The sequence below is a fragment of the Setaria italica genome, chromosome III, assembly GCF_000263155.2.
Source record: "Setaria italica strain Yugu1 chromosome III, Setaria_italica_v2.0, whole genome shotgun sequence".
Classification (NCBI taxonomy): Eukaryota; Viridiplantae; Streptophyta; class Magnoliopsida; order Poales; family Poaceae; genus Setaria; species Setaria italica.
This window is the reverse complement of record NC_028452.1, coordinates 40868878-40882713: the sequence shown is the minus strand read 5'-3', so window position 1 is coordinate 40882713 and position 13836 is coordinate 40868878. Positions and strand designations below refer to the sequence as shown.

Genomic DNA, 13836 nt, shown 5'->3' with positions numbered 1-13836 from the left:
TAAAGTGAGCCCATCTTTTTAAATGAGTCTTCACTCCGCAACCAAACCTGGTTTATGAGAGGCAAAAGGAAAAGGCAACTCACAAGGGGGAGGAGGAGGAAGATGAGTGATTCCATAGGAGCAACATAGAATGTTGCATAGAGAGAGATTTTTTTGCCTTGACATGGCCTCGTACAAGCAGATTGTTGTGAGGAATTGGCGCGAAAGGATGAAAGGAGCTCATGTACGGTGATGGGGGGCACGGCTTGGATAGAATGGAATGGGGAAATGAAGGTATAGTTTTACTAAAAAGAATGAAGATATAGTTGTATATCGGAGCTTATTTACTCCTTGGTGTGCTTGTAGGTACATCTCCATTATTATTTGGAATAGTTCCTCACATGCTATATTGGTTAAACACCAAATTCCGGAGGCAAGTAAGGAAATCTCCTTTATTATTTTTAGCTTTTATTAGGGTGCTTGGTTCTTTAGGAGATCCTAAAATTCCTATCACATCAAATGTTTAGAAACTAATTAGAAGTATTAAACATAGATTAATTACAAAACCAATTGCACAGATGGAGACTAATTTGCGAGACGAATCTATAAAGCCTAATTAGTCCATGATTTGACGATGTGATGCTACAGTAACCATTTGCTAATGATTGATTAATTACTCTTAATAGATTCGTCTCGTGAATTAGCCTCCATCTGTGTAATTAGTTTTATAATTAGCTCATATTTAGTCCTCATAATTAGCATCCGAATATTCGATGTGACACGAACTAGATTTTAGTCCATGAACCAAACATCACCTTACTCTTTTAGTTGACTCATGACCCTTTTTTGCATAATGCATTGGCACCATTTTTTTGGATGCTGACTTGACAAGTGAAAAAGGCTAGCTCAAAAGCCCAAAGAATGTTGGCTTTGCTGACACAAAAGTAAGTGAGCAAACTCAAGGAAATGCAAGGCCAGACAACGAGAAAAGGCACACGGCGTTCTAGTACAGAAACGTACATTGATTTCTACGAGTACATTGCAGCATTGCACATACTTACACCCTTCACTGTTACATCGTCGTAACACAGCAGAGCAGCACCAAGTAAGACCTTCGCCTGTTCATATTAACCAGATCGAAACGCCTCCTCTGCTCGCTAGTCAACCTGCAGTCCTGCACGCGTGTTCAGCCGGACGAGCTCTGCAGCCTGGACACGAAGGTGGACGCGGCGACGGCGGCGGCGCCTCCGACGACGCAGACGAGCGCGGCGACGGCCTGCAGCGCCACCTGCCACGCCTGCTCCTCGGGGACGAGGTACACCACGGCGGGCCCCGCAGCCAGCAGCGGGAGCGCGAGCGCCAGCAGCGCCCCCGGCGTGCCGGGGTCCGTGGCCGCCGACAGCGCGCCCAGCTCCTCCGCCTTGGACAGCAGGCCCAGCCGCTCCACCGCCGACAGAGACAGCCCCGCCCGCTCCGCCGCCGACAGCAGACCCGCCCGCTCCGCCTTCGTCAGCAGCCGCAGCTTCTCCACGTTCGTCAGCAGCTTCACCGGCGCCTTCCCGCTCGCCGTCGCCGGACGCGGCCCCGGCTCGCCCAGCGGGAACACCGTCGTGCCGCCCTGCACGCACGCGCGCGCGCTCGTTGGCCGCCGTTCTTGGAATGGAATTCAACGGGGACAGGAGAGGCGCGCGCTTACCGATCTTCTCGTGCCGGAGGAGACGGTCTTCGGCGTCGGCTTCTGGCCCTTCTGGGTGGCCATGGAGGCGACCCTGAGACGGCGCCCTCTCCCGCCGCTGCTGCTTGGCCTCGCCGTGGTTGCTGCCACGCCGGTGAGAGACAGTGACGCCATGGCCACCGCCCGCGTGCTCTCTCCTCCTCAGCTGCCTGCCCTGCCCAAACCCGTGGTTCAGAGCACACCTGGCCGTGGCGCACTCTTTCCATGGTCGGGAAACGCGGCCTGATCCGTCCCTGCACAGGTGGCGGTTTCCCAGTGGTCAACCGTTCCACGTCAGGAGCCAGTTGTGTCCTATAATAATGGAGGTAAATGTGTTATCATTAGTATTATTTTGATGTACTAAATTAGAACTTATCAAAACCACAAGCGACTCCGTGGCCCAATGGATAAGGCGCTGGTCTACGGAACCAGAGATTCTGGGTTCGATCCCCAGCGGAGTCGATTATTTGTTTTTTTACATTTTTCCCATTTCGTTCCTCTCCTTTTGGGCCCAAACATAAGACCAGTTCCATCTTTTTAACGAATCTTTATGGCCCACATCTGACTAGATTCAGGCCCACGGGAAAGCCCACCAGACCAAGGAGAATCTCCAATTGCCCTCGTCCTCCTCAACTCCTAGACGCGCAGCCGCCGCCCCTCCTCTCCCCTTCGCAACGCGAGAAGAACTCATCAGCGGAAGCGAGGCGAAACCCTAGAAGAACCCTGCGGAGGATCATGGCGGGTCCGGCGGCGGCGGCGTCGGAGGCGTGGGATAAGGTCACCGGGTTCCTGCACTCGCAGATCAACGACGAGGAGAACTGGGCGAACAACTACGTGAGTGCCCCTCCCATCCCGCAACCAATCTGTGATCTCTTTTAAACCTTTACCCTGTTCATGTGTTGTATCTCCAATTCGTGGTGGAAAATCGGGGAGTTCGATCGTTTTTCCGTTGCGTTGGGTAACAAATCATAGTAGATTGCTTCAATCTTTTGTTTTTGTCTACCCGGCTGCGTTGTTGAGCAAGCAAGAGAGCGACGATTCGGTTTGCGTTGTGTTGTTGGTGCAGAGAGAGATTGGGCTGGGATTGTTGGATGTTACTCAGAACTTCTTGTTCTACTTTGTCTTGTGTAATCTTTTGTTCTACTCACTAGCTTGCTTGCACGAGTTTGGCGGACTGTTATGTTGGATTGTTCGGTGATATGCACTTCTGCAGTCATTATAAAATTGCTTGTGTGTCTGGTAGTCTGTAGTGTAATTAGGTTATGGAGTAGGTCTGCAAGATCAAAAAGTAACGCCATCCATTGTTCTCCAGACACCATCCATTGTTCTCCAGACCGTGTTTTGTTGTTTACCATGGTGTAATGGTGTTATGGAGGGGCTCAGTGGGATCAAATTAACGCAATCTGTGTTCTGTACCCTTGTTAGTTGTACTCCCTTGTTATTAACCTTTAGGCACTTGCTATATCTTTAGGTATCTGGTTATTTGCAAGGTGATATTAATCATATTATCCCCTCTTTTATGTCATAGCCAACAGACGTCTGTTCTAGCTTTTGTAAATTGTAAAGTTGTACAGTGATGCGTGATGCCATTTTTGTAGCTCCTTGAGCCTTGGGGATAGATGTGCCTAACTGCCTGTGTTCACGAATTCCAGCATACTATTCCTGGGAGTGATCCTATTCCCTTGGATCTTATTTCATACTGTGAATTACTGTTATTGCAGCAAACCCAGGTTATCTTGGTTTGTGGCACATAACCCCATTTTTGAAATAAAAAACAATCATGATTTTTTTATTGTTTATTGGTTTCATGGAACCCTCTATCTTTGCGAAATCACACCCTAGCTCTCCCAAGGAGTGAGACATCAGGAAGCAAAGGTGAAAGTGTAAGCGGACAATCAGTTCCTGTGGTATTTCCACAAGGTTCTGAAACATTAGAACCATTCAATCTGGAGTTTGTGAAATATGATAGCCCAGGGATTTCTGCAGCCATGTGATGCTCTTTATTAGAAAACTATGCCAAACATTGACATTGGTTATCCTAACTCCTAAAGTAAATGTTCCAAATTCAGAAGTAGCTGCTCTTCTGACTGGATTATACACACAGGGGCGGATCTAGGACCCGGGCTGGGGGGGCTGCAGCCCGGGTCCAGCCCATCTACTCCCTTGTGTATAACATGGTATATCACTAGTCCAGCTAAAGAAAAAGAAGCCTAGGAAGCTAAAGTTAGCCCAGGTTTTCATAAGTCAATGCTTTCAGCCGGGGTCCTATTCCAGTTCTGGGTCCACCCCTGTATACACAGATCTGCTTAACTGCTTTATTTGCCCCCTCAATTCCCTTTATATTACGTACAACTTTCTTTGACCTTTGATTTGGTTGCTAATTAGGATTGAAGCTTACGAGCATATTGAAATCAAACTTTTGTTGTCAAGACAATATTAATTGTTGGTGGGAAATTTTTTCTTCATACTGACTAAACTGTTGCCCTGTTTTTTTTAATCTCTTACAGAAGATAGCAAAGGCTATTGGTCTATTCGCTGGATCCATCTTCTTCATGCGTACCTGTGGTGATATAATGGCTGTCTAAAGAGGAGTTGATAGGATGGCGGCAATGGAGATCAGTGGAGCTGTGTTTCAGTGCTCTTTCTCTTTTTGTTAGCATTGTCGTCAGACCTGTTCTTAGTGTGGGATCAGGAAGTCTAACTTTACCTGAGACAGTTTTTCTTAGTATAGTGGCAACCAAATAGTTTTGCTTGCTCGTGTGGATTATCAGTGAAATCATCCAATTTGTTATAGTGGAAAATTACCCTCTGTTGTGATGCCTGATGCTAATTTGGCATCTATCAGATTACTACCGTACTAAGTTTACAGTTCACTTTTACAATTATCCAACATTCTTTATTCAAGCTAGCAAATGGGAATTGTCCAAACAAGGGCTGCGGGGCCTTTGCATCCTCCGACTACGACCAGATTGGAGTTATTTTTTGCTTACAAAAGCTCAAGCTAGCATGACAGCAAATTTGCAAGCGAACATAAAGAGGCTATTTCTAGAAACCTTTCTGGTATAGACCATCACAGTTGTCACTAAAGTCAATTACTGGGCTATGATTTGCTTTCAGAGGCACAAAGTCATGGTGTGGTGAAGGTCTGAAGGATAGAGGACAGCATTAGCATTGCCGTCAGAGTGTGCATGTCTATACCGAAGATGTAATCGCAAATGCAGGAAAGAAGACAGTAAATACAACTGTACATTAGTACTTCCCACCACATTTCCCATTTTGCTCTCAATCACACGGTGGATGATGCCTCAGCGGGTGACGCGGTCTCTGATATGCCTAAGCGTACAAAGACAAGAATCCTCGCGTTTCACCTGAAACCAACGGAAGCAGCATGCATGACTCACGTGGGCCGTGGACGGACGCACTTGGGCCGCGACTCGTCAGGTGGTTCTTCCCCATGCATGCGTGCGATTGATTATTGGAGACAAGAAGAGCGATCAGGTAATTTCCTTTCTACTTTCTTTCTTTTCCTTGTCCTCTTGTTTCTTTTCTCTATTCCTTTTCTTTTCTCTTCCCTTTTGTTTCCTCCTCTTTCCTTTATCCTTATTTTGTCATTTTTTATTATTTTTTCGTCTCTTCTTTTCTTCTTTCCTTTCTATTTGGTAACACCTTCTATTTTCTTTTATTTTTTATTCTTTTATGATATTTATTTTAACCTTTTATCTGTTCATTTCGTTGTATACTAATTTGTTCACTATGCATATATATTTTATTCGTATAGAATAATAACTTATTCGCAATGTGACATGATATTCTTCATGTAAAACTATTTTTCACCGCGGAGTCATTTCGTTCAGCTTTAAATGGATTAATTCATTCGTGATGTTAAATTATTTGTTTCATTTGTCACGCGCGAAGCTATTCTGTTCACTTTTGTATGCTAATTTGTTCACGACGCTACCTATTCGTTCGTTTGTTTGGACTAAATTGTTCGCTTGTAGTAATAATATGCCGTCTGCTGCACCAATCAACACACGGAGATGAAAGACGATGATTCTACTCCTGCTATGTCGTCGTCGACGTATCCACCTAGCTAGGAGTAGTAGGACAACGCCGCATGGGCAACAACAGCATATGCATGTGTGACGAGACGACGGAAATGCATGAATACAACAAGCAAGCAAGCTAGCTTGGAAGACGACGGACGGACCTAGCTAGGTTCCCGGTGCCGTTCGCCGGGCCCGACCAGGTGGCGGTGCCGTGCTGCTCGCCCGTCTCAACGCCGTGGGCGGCGCCGGCGAGCAGGACGACGAAGAGCGCGGCGAGGAGGAGGAGGAGGCCGATGATTGCAGGAGGACGCGGAGATGGAGATGGAGTGTTGGGTGCGCGCGCGCGCGCTGCACAAGAGCGTGGACGATGGAGAGGAGTGGCCGCAGCACAGGCGGCGTCGTCCTCGATGTAAGGACGGACGACGGAGCCGCCTGCGCCGGTGCGATGCGTGCCACACGGCTCTGCTGCGCCGGTGCGAACCGGGCAGGGGCCAGGGCATGGTTCTTTTACAGCTTTACCCTTGGGGACTTGGGGTCGTTTGCATGGGACGACGTGACATGTACACGTCCACGTGCCCAGATGTGTCCTGACCGTCGGCGCACCGATCTTTCTCCTCGTCTCCACGTACGCCTAGCTAGTTCGTACATGAGAACACGTTTTCCCAAAAAAAAAAAGCTGGAGCTCCCATTGTATACGTCCTTTGTAAGTCGTTTTAACTTAAGGTTAATATTATTATATATAATCTATACATAATAACATCTATACAATTTGAAACGAAAGGAGCATGTAGGAGTTATGCTACACCACCGATAATAACTCCTACACCACCGATATTTGAGGAGGTGCCGTATCCGTATCGGATACGGCAAGGATATGTATCATGGAGTATCCGGAATAAAAAATAAAAAATAAAAAGCTGATACGTCCACAGGTACGTATCGAGACTGATTTTGCGATACGGCTTGCCCGGACCTTGACCGTGCGGCCCGCCCGCGTGACCCTGCGACAGCCAGCCACCCTGCACGGTTGCTCGCCGGCGCTGATGCTCGCGTCGTCGCCCCCCAAGCCACCACCCCGCATGGCCCGCCGGCCGCCGGCCCGCCGCTACCATGCGCGAGGCCCTCCCAGCCGTGAAGCTCGAGCTTGCCCGTTTGGGGCTCCGGCAGTCCGGCCACTCGCAGGCGTACCCACATCCGCCATGCGCCACCAGTTTTGCCCGCGCCAAGCTGGGCGTTGCCTGCGCCGGCTGCAGGCTGCAGCAATTCGCAAGAGAAAGAGAGCGGCGAAGGATGGATAGAAGAGAGAGGACAAGCGATAGTCCAGCGAACAGAGGAGTCAATTAAGGAGATGAGGATGAGCTGAGATTCTATCCTTTCATCCAAATATCCTAGCACTTTTACAGCATGACCGTTAGTAGAGATGGAAAATGCGTAGAAGGCCTTTTGAAAAGCAAAAAGATAGAAAATGAAATAAAAGATTACATTGCAATCCTTATAGCAGTGTAAACGTGTTACTTTGCTAATGTACAAAATTTAAGTACCATATTAGCTAATGCTAAACGTCCATATTTTTTTCAATTTTGTTATATCTTGTTATTTATTTATATTTAAAAGAATATTGAAACGTATCCGCATATCGGGTTTTTAGAAAAACACCATATCCATGTATCCGTATCCATTCGATACCGATATATGTATTCGTATCCGTGTAGCATAGCCTAAGATGGAATAATGTGTACATTTAGTTGTGCAAGGGGGTGTTTGGATACAAGATACTAAACTTTAGGAGGGTCACATCGGATGTTCGGGCGTTAATTAGGAGGACTAAATATGAGCTAATTATAAAACTAACTGCAGGACCCCTATACTAATTCGCGAGACGAATCTATTAAATCTAATTAATCCATCATTAGCAAATGGTTACTGTAGCACCACATTATCAAATCATGGACTAATTAGGCTTAATAGATTTGTCTCGCGAATTAGACTCCATCTGTGCAATTAGTTTTGTAATTAGATTATATTTAATACTTCTAATTAGTATCTAAATATCCGATGTGATATGTCCTAAAGTTTAGGACGTCGGATCCAAACAGGCCGTCATCGAGATCTTAAAAAGCCCCCTGAATTGAAATGCTGTAACTTGTACATCCATTGCACTTGAACTACACAGATTCAGAGAGGTTGTCAGAGTTTGGGAGGGTCGGCAGCAACCTTATTTTCTACTCTCTTCCGTTCCAAATTGTAGGTCGCTAACTTTTTAAGTACATAGATATTATTATACACTTAGATATAGTGTATGTCTATATGTATAATACCTGCAATATAATTTGAAACGGAGTAGCTTGCATCGATCTGCCGATAGTAATAGCGCTTGGAGTTCCCTGCTAATAATCTGATGCCTCTGCAATGAGAGCTTCCACTGAATTGTTTATTTGGCGTGCATTCGCTTTCAGTCATGCCTGAATCCGGATTTTTAGTGTACTTCATATGGATCTGTGTGTGCAGTAGGTGCCTAGAAGAATTTCTTGCTAGTGTAGTTAGTACCAGCACAGCTATTTCTTTTGGCGTTACTGCCCCCCTGTTTTAGATAGAAATTCAGTTTGTAGTTAAAATAAGTAACCATGTTCCTGATATATAACGCACTAGCGATATTGACAAATGAAAATAGTTAGCCTTTTGTTGGCAGGGGCGGATCTATAGGGAGGGCTAGGGGGGTTTATAACCCCCTACAGGTGTGCACCCCATGGAGCCCCCCAAGCCCCTCCTACAACTTTTTGACCATGGAGGAAGGAGAGAAAGAAGAAAAGAGAGAGGAGGAGGAAGAGAAAGAGGAAGAAGAAGAGGAGGAAGAAGAAGGATGGGTGGATGAGCCTCCCTTGGTCGCTGACCTGGATCCGCCACTGTTTGTTGGTCCCTCGTACAGTGATATGCCTCCATACTTCAAAACATGCACATTACCGCCGGGTGCGGACGGGCCTTCACGGCTCGCGCCGCTGCCTTTCGCCTGCCCCATCCCCCCTGCCTGCACCAGCACCACCGCCCGTCGTCCGCCTCCGCCCCTAGCCCGCCCACGACGCTATCGTACACCCCCTCCCCTGCTTGTGATGCAGCCCTTGTCGACCTCTGTCCTGCCTGCGCCACCGCCTGTTGTCCGCCCCTTCCTCGTCTGGACCACCGTGCGTCATGTATAAGATCTTTGAAGTTAGCTATGGTGATGGTGGTGTAGGTTAAACAAAGGCAGTCGTCGCAACGCACGCTCCGTCTCTCCTCCTCCATGTTGTCACCTCTGGAGCAGGCAGCAGGGACCTGCGAGCGGGAGGGGCCATCGTGTTGTGAAAAATTTCTGTTCTAGTTTACTTACACAAATCGTGTTGTTATTCAGTACATGTGCGTTTCTTCAATTTTTCTGTAGGACATAGAGTTTTGACGAAAGAAGAAGCGACAAACTTTGATTGAAAGTCCTCTGGGGAGGGCTCCAATGACACTGATTGTTTGATTCACAGCTACTGCAGACTGTTGTTACTAACGAGAGTTAAGCTGACAACACTAGGATAGCAAGCAATGAGCCTGATATTAGCTTAATTTGTTGAGACATCTACAGCCCATACTTTAAAGCATGCTACTGTAGAATTTTTTCTGTATTTTGGATCGTTGGATGGAATTTTTTTTAGAATACCCAATCTTCAAATCCTGGCTCCACCACTAATACAAAGGGAGCAAATCATCAGGGGTCATGTTTAAATATATTTTAAATTTGAAATTTTATAGATAAGATATTGTATAGAACTTCTTTAGTGGAATTATGATTGAAAAGCCAAGTTTGGAGATGACCCGAAAGGCCAAAACAGGCCAAAACAGGATCAAGCGCTTAATATACTATCTAAAATTTAGATCAATTATTTATGTAACTTAACGACTTCAAATGGAAAAAAGATAAAACTACAAAGTTGTAAATCTCGTCGAGAGCTAAAATTTTCATATAAAACTTATCTTCATCCGAGTTCATATGAAAATGATATGATTTATCTAAATGATATGAATTTTCATATAAAACCCAGAGTGACGTGACAAGAGTTGTCATGCCGCCAGGCGTGGCGTGACAAGCTTGCTATGTGGAATATGCGCTGGTAGACCTCTTCCATGCACTCCGACATAGTGTACCTTGTCACGCCATTGCATGTGACGTGACAGAGTGTTCTTGTCACGCTCACGCTTTGCGGATCGGCAGGATCAAAAGCATTGGATGCGCAAATATTTTATTCGTCGGGTTATTTTTAAAATATTAATTACAAAGGTTAAAATAAAAAATCAAGATAAATATGGAACCCATTTCACTTTTCTTTCCTTCTTTTTAAATCTTGCTCACTTTGTTTCCCATCTTGAGTTTCATCTTTTCTAGATTTCAAAATTCGCTCAAGAGCGGCAACATTGGGCTGTCATGGAAGCACGCTAGGCCCATCATCGGAAAGATTTTCTGGCATGGGCTTCTTGTCTTGGAGTTTAAGATTTTGCACACCTGCTAATTTCATTTTTCTTAACTGGTTCAAAAAAATTCATTTTCTTAACTAATACTAGCACGAATGTTTGATAATTAATAGAGGAAAGCACACATGAATACATGATAGCCTCTCGCCGAGCTCTCACCAGCGCGATGCCGCGGAGCCTCGGGAGCTGGTTGCAGCTTAACTTCGTGGACGTGTCCACGAACGCCGCGTGAAGTGCTTGATCGTGACCTGCATGGCTGCATCATCCTCGCGGTACTCTCGGCTTATGGTTGTGCTTAAACAATTTCTTGTTACGGTTGTGCTTTACCAACCTGTTCTGTTAACAACCGGAACAAGAGCTTAAATATTTGAGGGACGTCTCTCCCTTTGGTTGAGTTTTTTTAAAGATATATTAATACTCGATCAAATATAGATGTTTTTAAGGTAAGAAAATTAACATGAAGAAAACAAGCAGCAGTATTTCTACTGTATTTTTGGAGGAAAAAACCAGTCTGTTTGCCAACCGAAATATTTGTGCATGGGTCGTTCAACTCGAGCGCGTAACGTCATGTGTAGTATAGTATACGAACTAGGCATCAGCCTGACACCAGCTGGTGCATGCAGTTGCTCTTCTCTCGGTTGCGTCATGCGTGTGACCTAATGTTTATAATCGCATGCATAAATATTTGACGTTAACTTTACAAAATTTTACATTCCAATGACTTTTATTAGCATATATAAATTGTAAGCGTAGATTTGTCTTGGAATATATATATATATATATATATATATATATATATATATATATCATTAGCATACATCTGTTAGGTTTTTATAGATTTATTTTTCCAGAAAGTAGCGGTTCAAGTTGCAACTAAAACACCGTGCAAAAGCATGGACTTTATCTATTTTATTTTATTCAGAGTTTTTTTTTGCGAGGATTATCCAGAGTTATTTGACCTCATCGATCACACTTCAAAGAGCGTTACTGGGGAATAAATATCCGACAATATTGTTTATATTGTGATGGAGCAACATTCCACGGTTACACAAGTCAGGAAAGCAAATAATTCTCTAAAATCTCGTTTCTAATTAAAAACGTTGAGTAGTGGGTAAAAGCTATAGTTGCCTAGCACGATCGACGTTCAGTTTCAGAGAAGGGTTCGATAACGGCTTAGACCATCTGACATCTGCCGGTGCTTTAATTTACTTGTAATTGTAATTTGATCGAGCAAACTCGAGTCCAAAGTCCCTTGCAGACTGGACAAAAGCGCCGTGCCACGTGTCAGCCAACTACTCGTAAGCTGCATGGTAAGGCATGCAGCACATGCACAGACGCTGAGATTGCATGCATGCCTTATCCTTCCTGAAGTGGCAAGACTTTATTTTTACGTAAGCGGCCATACTATTATTCTCGGCCGGCCATAAATAATGATAACAATGATAAATTTTATGTCCAAGTTTTTGATGGATGCATGCACGTATTAGGCTAATCAGTTTCATCGTACTATTACCAAGACTGCCATGTCAGCTTTTCCATGAAATAAAATTGTCACTCTCAGTGCAAAGTTTCATTGCATAATTTCATAGATAGACTGCAGCATTTAATTTTTCAATAATGTTATGATCAAATGTATCATGGGATGAAATGAAAAGGGTCTCAGTGGGTATTTCATCCAATTTTTCATGGTCTTGGTAACTGTGCCAAAGGAGTGTCATGGTTATGAAGTTCTATTCTTCTCTCTCTTCTCGTAAAAATCCTGCCAAGTTAGCAAATATGCTGATATGTCTAGCAATTTATTGCCATGAAACTCCCCATGACATCTTCATTGAAACTGGCCTTATGTGTGCGTGCAAATATGTCGTCGCTGGCTTTCATCGCTAGGTTAAAATTATAAATTTTACACTTAAGATGTCACTAGTCACATCGATATAGTAATTTTTGGTTAGGGTTTGTGGATTTAATTGTTAGTCTTTTAGTGTTTGGGAATACCTAAAGCCGTTTGGCGACTGCTAGTGGGTGCTGAAGTGCACCGTTAGAACCAAGCGGGAGGCGGTTGCGCGCCCTGGCGCCACTTTTGTCTCCGTGTGTGTGTCAAAGTGTGCGCAAATCGCAACTGTTGAATCCTTTCTTCCGCTGGTAATAAAGCCGTAGGGGAGAAATTAAACTAGCTATACTTCCTCTGATCCCGACTTCAAGTCCATCTAACATTACTGTCACTCATGTGCAACAAGATATAATTCCATCAACATACGAATGCAGCTTGTTTTTCCACCTCTAGTTTTCATGTTTCGCAAGCCCCATAACCCATGACGATCACTCCAAATGCATTTTTCCAATGCAAAGGCGGTTATCTTACTCTAGAGCGAAATCAATTTTTCATTCATAGGCTGCTCGGTTAAGCAAACCACCACCGAACGAAATGCATTATATATTCCGAACGAAATTTGAACGTGTCCCGGTCACCACTCCTAACTATACATTGTTTCAAAAGAAGAGAAGTACGTATTGTTTAATATGGATGCATGCATTTTCGTATAACTTTGGTCGATATTAGACGAAGGACGACGTCCGTACGAATTTCGTATAACTTTGGTCGGCCCCACCTCGATGTCAGACCGGCCGGTGCGTGGAGAGAACAAGGTGCAGCTTCGTTCCGACCCGTACGTCCGGGGCTGCTGCAGCCTGCAGGGGGTGTCAGGGTGTGCCGGTTGCCTGTTTTGTTGTGGGTGCTCTCGTCTGCTCATGCTCATGATCACGCCTATGCCACACACATAGCCAACCTGTCGTCACGTACTGTACGCGCAAAGAGGAGCGAGTACGGGACTCCGTGTGTGTCTACGGCGACACCAGGCAAGGAGGAGCGAGTTCCTTTTGAATAAATTCTTTCACTCATCGAAATTTGAAAACAAAATAAAGGAAGGGGAAACACTATCAACGTTGGCACCGGTTTATATTTTTTTTGAAGTTTTTTTCCTTGGTTTTGAATAAAAAGGCCGGTTAGTTTCTTCCACCTGTCTCTCTGCAGGAACGCAACCAAAAGCACAGCGCGGCCCGCACGCTGGAAGCCGTGCGCTTCCCCGCCCTGCGCTGCGTAGATGCCCCCGGCGTGCGTGTGTTTCGCGCCCGTCCGGCCCCACCATGGCGGCCAGAGATTGGCTGGCGCTGCTCACGTAGGTAGCGGCATGCAAGCGGGGCCCGCCAGGAGATTCTCCGCAAGCTTTTTGCGCTGCGCTGCGCTGCGGCGTCGAGCACCCACCTGCTGCCTGGAGCGAGCGAGCGAGCGGGTGGAGCCGAACCCATCTAATCCCACGACCACGCACCGGCACCGGCACGGCCGCAGGAGAGGTAGCGTGGTAAAGCTGCCAAGGCGAGAGAGTGGGAGGCCGCCGCCACCGCCGCGGGAGGGAGCGAGATCGAGAGCCAGCCCAGGATCTATCAGACAAGACGATGGAGCAGTGATCGTTCGATCGGGTCGTCGTTGTTCCTGTCGTGGGGGCGCGCGGCGGATCGAGGCCAGCGGGCGCGGGGACGGGGACGGATCGCTAGCTGCTTCCGACCGTATCTCACCGTCGCCGGTACGCGCGCCGCCCTCGCTCGATCTCCCTA

At 45.9% G+C, this 13836-nt stretch overlaps 1 protein-coding gene and 1 non-coding gene across 2 annotated transcripts; one reads left to right on the top strand and one right to left on the bottom strand.

The window, feature by feature from the left end:
• Window positions 1-901: 901 nt before the first annotated feature.
• LOC101766471 lies at window positions 902-1900 on the bottom strand. The gene is made up of 2 exons (XM_004962622.4): window positions 1676-1900; window positions 902-1597 (listed from the first exon to the last, which is right to left on the bottom strand). The coding sequence occupies exons 1-2, from the start codon at window positions 1826-1828 to the stop codon at window positions 1166-1168; spliced, it is 585 nt and encodes a 194-aa protein (XP_004962679.1). The 5' UTR covers window positions 1829-1900; the 3' UTR covers window positions 902-1165.
• A 182-nt stretch (window positions 1901-2082) lies between these two features.
• Window positions 2083-2155, top strand: TRNAR-ACG. The gene has a single exon. It is a non-coding gene; the product is annotated as a tRNA-Arg (tRNA).
• The last annotated feature ends 11681 nt before the right edge of the window (window positions 2156-13836 follow it).